The 9,773-nt window shown below is 41.6% G+C and overlaps 1 protein-coding gene across 1 annotated transcript in view; it reads left to right on the top strand.

Annotated features, from left to right (window-relative positions):
- The first annotated feature begins 2,041 nt into the window (after positions 1-2,041).
- The window catches only part of ppp1r14bb (protein phosphatase 1, regulatory (inhibitor) subunit 14Bb), a 22,383-nt gene continuing 14,651 nt past the window's right edge, over positions 2,042-9,773 (top strand). The window contains exon 1 of the mRNA XM_005748018.1: positions 2,042-2,743. Coding sequence (XP_005748075.1) covers positions 2,543-2,743 — 201 coding nt within the window. The 5' untranslated portion in view covers positions 2,042-2,542. The remainder of the gene's footprint in view (positions 2,744-9,773) is intronic.

Here is a 9,773-nt window from a genome sequence, read left to right on the forward strand (position 1 = left end):
GAAACAAAGCAGATGGCACTGCCTTTCTGGGTGAATTTCTGACTAAATAAGTATATTTTCAGCTAAAACGTTGCAGCATGTCATTAATTTGTAGTCCTGCATGGAAACATACAGTGGATTTATCTATGTACTTATTTTTTATCACCAGAGTATATGCATATATTCTCTGAGTTGTATCAGATATTGACCTTATGAGACTTTTAATACAGAGCATCAGTATCGGGAACTGTGAAGTGTAGTGAAAATGTAAAGACATCAGCCTTTAATCTTTTAGCTGCAAACTAATGAACAACCAGGTCAAATTCAGGACGCAAACCAAGTTTAAATCTACCAGCTTGGTTTGTATGCTTGTTATTAGTTCCTGTCATGTTTTTAATGTAAAACAGAAAAGTAACTAAAGGAGACAAAACTGCAATAAAGTGAAAAATTACATTTAATTTACCGAATTATAATAGAATTAGTATAAAGTTAAGGAAAAACTAAAATACTCAAGTAGCACGTGTACTTCAGGTTTGGAGGTTGTGCAGCCATGGACTGGACACGACAAAATAATAATAAATAGTGTTGGACAACAAATCTGGGATCCACTGTGAAACACACACACACCCACAGACCATCATTTTCCACACTTTCTTCTCATTTTAGAAGCTCCTGATCTTTGCAAGTTTGAGATTTGTAGGCCGAATATATAAGGTTTTAACATATTTGTCACACTTTTCACTCTCACCAGTACAGGCAGAGCTGTAACATTACATACTACGTCATGTTGACCTCCATCTCCACTGGTCTGTTTAACTGGAAGTCATAAAAAGCCATATTTCCCAGCCAGCTTCTACAACTCCAGTTAGCTGGTGTACTGGCGCTCACGCACACAGATAGTTTGGAAATGGATTTTGCTCTTTGACCTGTTGTAGCTCTATTGTTTCCTTCTATAAAAGTGACTGGTGTTTTTCACATGTAAGCGCACATGGATGTTTATGTTAGTGTGTGTACCGTACATGAGCGTGTACGGGCCTGCCTGTGCTTACTCAACTGTAAGTTTCAGACATGCTCGCTGAATAATTCAGGTTTTTCTACGTCTCGTTGCCATAGCTGTCTGTAAAATAGCTGCACACACACGCACACATGCACGCACATAAACACACTGATGTGAACATGTTGACAGATGTGAACACCCCCATAGTCACACCAACAGAGCAAGCCGGAGACATTATGAATTCGCCCTCCCTCTCCTTACCTCCCCCTTTCACTTCGCGCTCCTGTTATTATTAAAACTCTTGTTATTAAGCAGCCTAGCCAGGGTGTAGGGTTCCCTGCTGTTACGGCACAATGGGCACACTGTGAAGAAATCTGACTGCACTGCGTTCCTATTCGTGGATCACATTCACCAAGTTGATCAGAGATGAAGTTAAATTGCAAAAGCAAACAAGAAGATCCAGCTGCGTTTTGCCCGTGGCACTGATTGCACTCTTGCAAGGGGGAGAAAGTGCATTTTGCAAACATGGGATACAATTATAATTCGCGTGTTGTGAAATAAAAGCTTCTTATTTTCACAAAGAGTGAGGTGTAGGCGTGAAAATGTACCCATATAGCCTAGATTTCACAGATTCTAGAGGAGATATTCTAACAGTTGTGAAGAAACTGAAAAAGGAAGTGTGTGAAGGGAAAAAAATACATTTGTGTGAATGTTTTTTGTATTGGTTCAACACAATGCATGTGTCCCTACCCTACTGAGAATGCACACAACGATGAAGAACAGGCGATTTAAAAAAGGGCAAACAGGTTGTCAGAAGTTGGGCTGTGGGAGAAATCTTAACAGATCACGTGGGTAAATAACATAAGTCTTAGAAGTTGTGAGGAGCACTTATACGGGCATTTTGAAGCGATTTAATAAAAGGAATGTGGACTCCGGGGGATGGGTGGTCACGTGGTAAAGTTGGGAAATATATTTTTAAAAGGAAAAGAAATAAAGTTTAAAAAGTTGGCTGCTTTTGAAAGCGGATGGTAATTAACGTCTCTTTTCTTTATCCGCTTTTTTTTTTCCCTGGTACGTCGGATGCGCTCGAGTCCGGTCAGAGAGCGCGCACGCACTCCTCGTGGGGACAGAGAGAAAGAGAGATAGAGGGGGAGAGAGAGAGACGTGTGATTTCTCTTTGTACTGAATGAAGAGTTGAGGCCGGCTCTGCTTCTTCTGTCGTCTCTTTTTATATAAGCGGAGTTTGCATGCTGTAAATAGCCCAGTAAGCCGGTTAGCCTTTACGTTTCTCCGTGGCCGTCGGTCCCCTTTGTGTGGTGGAAGCGAGCAGCCGCTGCGAATGTCCCTTTGAGCGATTTTTGACAACAAAAGCATCAGGTCCATCGTCCGTCCTTCTTCTTCTTCGGGGGATTTTTTTCCAAGTCACAAATTCACCAGCCGGGATTTTTCGTTGCGGAAAAGCGACGAGCCGCACGTCCACAGACCGTTTTCTGCCTTCTTTCTGTCGCTCACTTCACACTTCTGTAGCTCCGGGGGCATTTTTTCTCTTTCCCAAACCAAGCGACAATGGCAGCTGTAACAAGCCCGGAGACGAGCCCTCAACCCCGGGTATATTTCCAGACACCGGCCGGTACCACGGAGGAGCCGGAGACACCAGTTCGGAAGCAGGGACGCGTTACCGTCAAATATGACCGCAAAGAGCTGAGGAAGAGACTGAACCTGGAGGAGTGGATTATCGACCAGCTAACGGACCTCTACGACTGTGAGGTAAAGACCCCAAACAATAACCGGCCTCCAAACCGATCGAAGGTATTGATTAGGCGGCTCTGTTAAGTAATAGGGCTCCGCGGTGTAGCGTAACGGGGGAAAGTCTGTGTGTCTGTCTAATCCACAGGCAAACTGTTGATAAAGAAACATTAACGGGCCCTTTGTCGGTGCTTTTGGCCTAGCTCCGCTTACTCTATATACTCTATAGCCCAGAGTATCACGGACACATGTGGATCAGTATGTAAAATAAGGAAGAGCCTCACAGATTAATGTCATACATTTATTAAATCATCCACGCGAGCAGCCATGTGGGCAAACTTCATGTTCTCACCCACATGTAGGGCTATAAGTAGCACATGCACTTTTATAGCCTCGTCGCGAAATCGACGGCCGCTGCTCTTTGTTCTGATTGGCTGAAGCGGATTTAAAGCACACCTGTGAATTAATTTAATCCGCTATTAATGTCCGACCGGAAGTAGCGCCAATTCTCCTATTTCATGCCTTTGGTGTGAAATAAACCGTGTAGCTGCTTTTTGGGGACAGTTTTACTTTGAATAAATAAAAGCCACCAGTTTATAAGAATAAAACAGAGGGAAAACTTCTTTTTGACCAGCAGTCTCTGGTTTTTATCCACCCAATTTTATTGTCATTCAGACAATAAAGTTTATTTTGTCCTACAACTTTTTAAGTAAGGCAAAACGAGTTTGATCAGGCACAAATAGTGATGGTAAACCAGAGACAGATGAGATGAAAATGTCTGGTTGGTCAAATATCCCATCATGGAGGACCATTTTAATGATTTCCCTGGCCTTAGCGATGCCTGAGTGTAACCATGTATATATCAAACCTGCGGTCATGGTGTCACATGGAGAGTTATAATGTAACTTGGCGGCAGCTGTGGTGTAGCTCTTGGCGGCAGTAGTTGGTAAGCTCATGTCAACTCACTGAGCTGGCATTGACCCACATTCTATTCCTGACGTGAGGAATACAGGGACTTAACAGGTTTGCAGAATTCCTAGTAGTAGCTAGCAAGAGGATGGGTAAGAGGTGTAGTAGGCGGATTCAGAAGTTCCCTTCCAGACTTTTTTAAACCAGGAAAACTGGTTCTTTTTATAGTTTGTATTACTGAAGCTTCTCCACCATTGCATAATGTCGCTGTAATGGTTGTTTAGCCATTAAGACTCAAGTGAAAGGCGTCTGGCTGTTTACAACTGGAAGCCAAAAATCCATTCCTCTGGGAATTCATGACTCTAAATAGATATTATACTAAGCCCCAGTTAACCATGAAGATAAATGCACTCAGGGAAAGCCATAAATAGACGAGTCTGTTATTCATTTGATGTCAGAAAACCAGATAGTCCAGCACACCTTTGTTTCCACTACATTATCTCATCCTGTTAACAGAGGATCTCTCATGATGCACACTGTGGCCGGGATATCCTGACACTACAAAGTTACCAAAGCCCGCTGAGGTGATTAACGGACCTAGACGGGATTTTAAAATCAATTTGCTTTGATTGTCTGCCAATAACGGATTAATATGTTATGTGTAGTCATCGCAGAGTCCAAAAAGTCTGAACAAATGAGCTCAGGGGTAAAGCTTTTCAGCACTTTGGTCTAGTGTTACTTTTATAATTAAAACAAAGTGTTTTTTGTGGCTTAGAATCGCCTTAATTTTTAATCCATTATTTGGCCACTATTATGTGGATCACTGCGACCGATACCCAGACAGTCTGTTCAAAGTTAGTAACACCTATTTGTCTTTCTGTGATTCACTCCTTCATTTGCTTATCCCAGTCCATCTTTCATCCCCTAATCCGCTCAGTCATGCATGTTTTAATGCCCTGATGATTCACAGTTAGTTTGCTTTTCAGCTGTAAATGGGGTCCAAAAAAATACACAAATGGATGCACACTGACTTTATCTGTTGTTGTTCATAGTAAAACCTGAGCCCGGTGGAGATTGATTACGCTCAGGTCACAGGCAGATCGTGTTACAGTCACGTAAATGGGACATAAATGATTTAGTTCACATTTCTGGACGCACATCCATCGTTCGTCTCTAATGACGATGCTTATTTTTGGCTTTCGTCCACTGAATTCCTCTCTTTTCATTGTCCTAATCGAGTCCCTGTCTAGGCTGTTAGACAACAAAGAGATTAATTTACAGTCGGTTCACTGATGGAAACACATTGGGCTCATTTAGATGGGGAGATGTGAAGCACGTGCTGCTGAGCAGTGTAACTGGAGAGGCAGCTTTAGCCGGTCAGGGAGCAGAGCGGACACAGGGAGAACCCTCTTCACTGACAAAGGCAGAGAGCATGCTTGGGATTTTCTCCTTTTACCCTAACCTCGCTGTGCCTCCTATTTCCTATAATCCGCATTTTGCCTTTCACCCATCATTATGTCCTATCAATCAACCTCCCCTCTCCTCCTCCTCCTTTTTATTTATGCCCATTTCGACTTTTAATAAAACAGCGTGGAGTTTGTTCAGCAGGGAATTCATTATGAGCTATTTTCCCATTAACATAATCCCTTTAAACATGCTACAAGCAATCAGCCAGTCATTGCTGCCAGCCAGTCTGTCAGATATTCATCCAGCCGCTTAGTCAGCCTATCAGTTAAAGTTGCTATGGGTAATAGAGAGGAGCTGAGCCATAGTATGATTCCATGGCAACAAGCCTTGTTAAATGTTTATGTTGGTTAACCACACTGTGGAAAAAGGGGCGCCCGTTTAGTCAAATTAAATCCTGTATGAAGAAAAGTCTGTGTTTTTCATTCTTGCATGATATTCACAGGGCTTTGGTGAATACCTGCAGCCGATGTTAATGTGGCATTTGCTTTGCCCAAGAAGCACTCCCTGGTTTTGTTACCCAATAGCGCAGTCCCTCCCAAACATGGCTACTAATACACATTTTTGCATTTGCAAGCGGCTACAGGAAAAGACTGTGACGTCATCTGTTTTACTCAGACTGAAGCTATAAGGACAGCAGTCACACATCTTTACTTTCTTTAATTGAAAATGAAATAATAATACAAGTGACTATTTCCCTGCCAGTGAGGTTATAAATTAACCACATGATTCTGTGTTTGGTGATTTTTGCTTGACAAAACTTTGACTGTTTGCTGTTGATTACTAGACTAGGAAGAGACACCAGTATGTGGCCAACGTCTCTGGGAGGTGTGGCATATGCTAATGTTACGCTGCTCAGCTGCTGCTTTAAGACGCTTGTATTTTATAGGCACGCGCAGCCTTCCAAAGGCAGGACCCTCTGTTTGATACTAGTTTGATTTGCAGCTGTTTTTGACATTGATCTTTTATTACGCATGTTCTGGATGTTGTGTTTGCTTAGTTGTAATGAGCCCCAGTTGCATTTTGTGTGCTTATCTTCAATTATCTCCTGCCTTCTTCTCCAGGTCGCTTTTAGAAAATACATTTTTAATCTCAAGGAGATTCCCAAGATAAATAAATGATGATATAGAAAAATAGTTACATTATCAGCTTTTACATGTGCTACTTTGACAGCAGTCACCTGTTTTTACTGTAACTGCCGAGCTATAAATATGTGTTCCTAACAAATTTGCTCAGTAATATTTAAACCTTCATACATGCTTACCAATAAAGCAGTTAACATTTGCTAATATTGCCTGGCCACCTAGAAAAGCAGATTAATAAAATGTCGAAGGGGTTAGGGTTACTTTGTAAACATTTCAACTTTATTGTTACTTTTTCTAACTGGGAAAAAATGGAGCTAATTGGTCCGCCAATGATTGATAGCACACGCCGGTGGTGATGCTATGGTCTGCCAGTAAAAGACACCAATTGCAACTTCTTTAATGATGATAATAATAATAATAATAAATAAAATTCACATCTGGTTTATTTGTAGTTGATTTAAATTTAACCAGCTAGTTTCACGGTTGATTAGCAGATGTTTGAAGAGGAAACACGGCTGTCTTTTCCACTTGTGCTCTACTTCTAAATTTTCATCTAATTCCTAATAAAATAAAAATATTATGGACGAACGTGTGCACGTCCTTAACACTTATTAGAGAGCAGTGGACTATATTAATGTCAGTGACACTGGTTGATCGTTGTAGCATCAATATATGCCTCAACCCACCTAAAACAACTATGGAGTGATGTGTGTTGGTGCGTGGAGTACTGAAAAAAGCTACCTAGGCCCAAAACAAGACAGAACTTGAAATAATTCAATGTTTTGCAATCAGACAAACGTAGAACAGAGCACTGAAAGTGCATTAAAGTTAGAAGAAAAATATCAACAGCTGGGTAAGACTAATGGTTAAAGAAGTTTGGCTAACATTAACTGAAACACAACAATTTAAAGCATCATGCAGGTTGAAGTCAGTTAAACTTCTCTGGATAATATCAGATTCAGTTGATAAAGCAGACCTAGAGGCCATGTGGTGAGGGCTATGATGGTATGTCCAAAGCGGGGGAAAGGGTGGGAACAGCTGCAACAGTGCCTCCAAATCCCATAACACCCCCGTCACACAGTTTATATTTTAAACTGTGGCAGTCTGAAAGTACAAACCCCTCACTGGCAGTAAAAGTTAGGGTGTTACGGGGCACACGATACAGTCGAGGAGTGTTTCTTCAAACGTTGGTGGTTTTAAACATGGTCTACACTTTCTCAGTTGTTACCGAGTCTTCACTCTATTAATGGCTTTGTGTATATAGTGCTAAGTGAGTTTGAGCGTACTCCGGGGAAAAGAAAAGAGTGGGAACACCAAGAAGGTCCACAGCCCCGCTTTTAGTAAAAATAATCAAATTTCACTCCAGCCTTGTTATCATTTCCATGGTAACTAGCCTGTTAACATTTTATTCATCAATAAAGACTCATTTTCTCTCCTTTTGCGGCGTTATCCCTTTAAATCACAGCGTGGCTGACCAGTCGCTACATGGTTAACACTGGAGCGAGTGGGCGGACCAACCCCCAAACTGCAGGGTCCTACGTGGCTGGCCACACAGATACAAACACACACTCACACACACACAAATACAGATGGGAATACTAGCGGGAACAGAGGCAGGATTGGTGAGCAGGAATGCAATAAACGGGGGAAGAGAAGGGAAAAAAAGTAGAGGGGATGGCAAACGGAGAAGGAAAATGTAGTAGGAGTGGGCAGGGAAGCTGGAGAATGAGAAAGTGCTTTTGGAACATGTATCCACTGCTACTGCATGATGTATACACTGACAAAAAGCAATGGTTTTTAATCTCACTGCAGTTTAGATGGGTTTGTCAGGCACTAAAACAGCAGTGCCTGCAGTCACTCCAAATTAAAAGTGCTGGGAAGCAGGAAATGAGTTTATGTAAGTCCTAAGGTAATGCTTATGAATCAGAGAGGAGGGTTCTGAGTTTTTATATTCTGCTTTTATGTTTATTATTGCTTATACTGCACAGCCCAGGGCCACATTTATCACTTCTATCAAGTGATGCGAGCGAGTGGAGCATACACACCCTTTAAAAGCATCTCGTTTTAGTTTGTCGCTTGTAAGCCTATTAGCTGACTACCAGTCAACCTGCTCAGTCCTTAAATCTGACTATATCAGATGAAAATAAATTTGAAGTCATGCTCGAGCATGCAGTTTTTCTAGCTCAGTCTGATGAAATGTAACATTAGGCAATTTTAGGCAGATTTGCCTCTGCTTGCAAACAACATGTAGATTATGTGTTGTGGTGCACGCTAGAAAAAGAGCGCATCCCTTTAATTAAAAGGGATGCATGCAAAAAATATTAAAGTGTTCCAGTTCCATGCGTTCAAGGTAATGACTCTGTGTAAACTATAAAGCGAAAATACTCGGAAATAAACAAGTCACATGTGACTCTCTTCACATAAAAGTGAACAACAAAAGAGGAAATGCTACCAGCTGACACTTAACTCACCACAATAGTTTCAGTTCTTCCTGTTTCCCTTTTTCTTTAAATAGGCAAAGTCAAAGTTGAAATGCATTTACATGAAAAGAAATCGCTTTCTGAAATACAGGAAACACTGGTGTTTGTGTGCCCTTCAAAATAAAAGTACCTCTAAAATTTTAATATAGATGTACAGACATTTAAATAACCTCGTGCTTTATTGAGCACAGAAATTGTATATATTGTATCACAAATACATATTATTAGCTATGTTTTCTTTGTTTATTATTTCCTTATTTTGTTAGCTAATTTTCACTTTGAGCGTGTTGTGGTCTCGAACGTGAAAAAAAAGTGAGAAGTGAAGGTTGGAGTTAGTTCCAGAAATACACAAAAAAGTGTGTGTGTATGCCCGTGCGTGTGCCTGTGTGTGTGTGTGTGTGTGTGTGTGTGTCTGCAGGAGAACACTTGTCAGGGAAAGCCAACCTCTTTTATAGCTTTTCCAGTCACGGATTAATTCGGCCTCCTTGACTGACTTCCGACTGTAAAAGGAAACGCACACGTGCACACAAACACACCCAAAGAGTAGCATCAAACATTTTCTTACACTGTTAACTTTAAGGTTTGAATACCAATCAGCATTACCCTGTTTCACTCTGTGCAAGAGAGTGACTACAAAGAGTGGTTGTTACACAGCATGAATGAAAGACTCCACTGTGTCTTTGTGCCCACTCTCCCACACCAGTGCTCACGTGCACACACATCTGCACAGAGACGGACATACACACATCTACTTACACGTCACACCTGGTTCTACATGTTGAGGAGACTCTGCTTTTCCTAGCGGATATGAGGTGAGTCAGCGTGTGCCGTAGCCTGACCCACTGACTGACTCTGTGGATGTTTTTAAAACGGCAAAGGAACAAATCAGCAGAGTTGGAGAGGTGGAAGAGTGCAAAGAATATTGTGAGTGAGGGAGATTAAACGTGTGTTTTGGTTAGTGGGTGAGTAAGGTCGGAAGGAAGTTGAGAAAACCGAACGAGGCGTGGATGAAGGAGGAGAGGAATGGAGGGAAAAGAACAAGGGATGTGAGTCATTTAGAGGAATGTTTATATGTTGTCACAGGAAGTGTGAGACAAACAGTGTGTGGAAAAA

This window comes from Pundamilia nyererei, unplaced genomic scaffold (assembly GCF_000239375.1).
Source record: "Pundamilia nyererei isolate P.nyererei 1_Seehausen unplaced genomic scaffold, PunNye1.0 scaffold00211, whole genome shotgun sequence".
NCBI lineage: Eukaryota > Metazoa > Chordata > Actinopteri > Cichliformes > Cichlidae > Pundamilia > Pundamilia nyererei.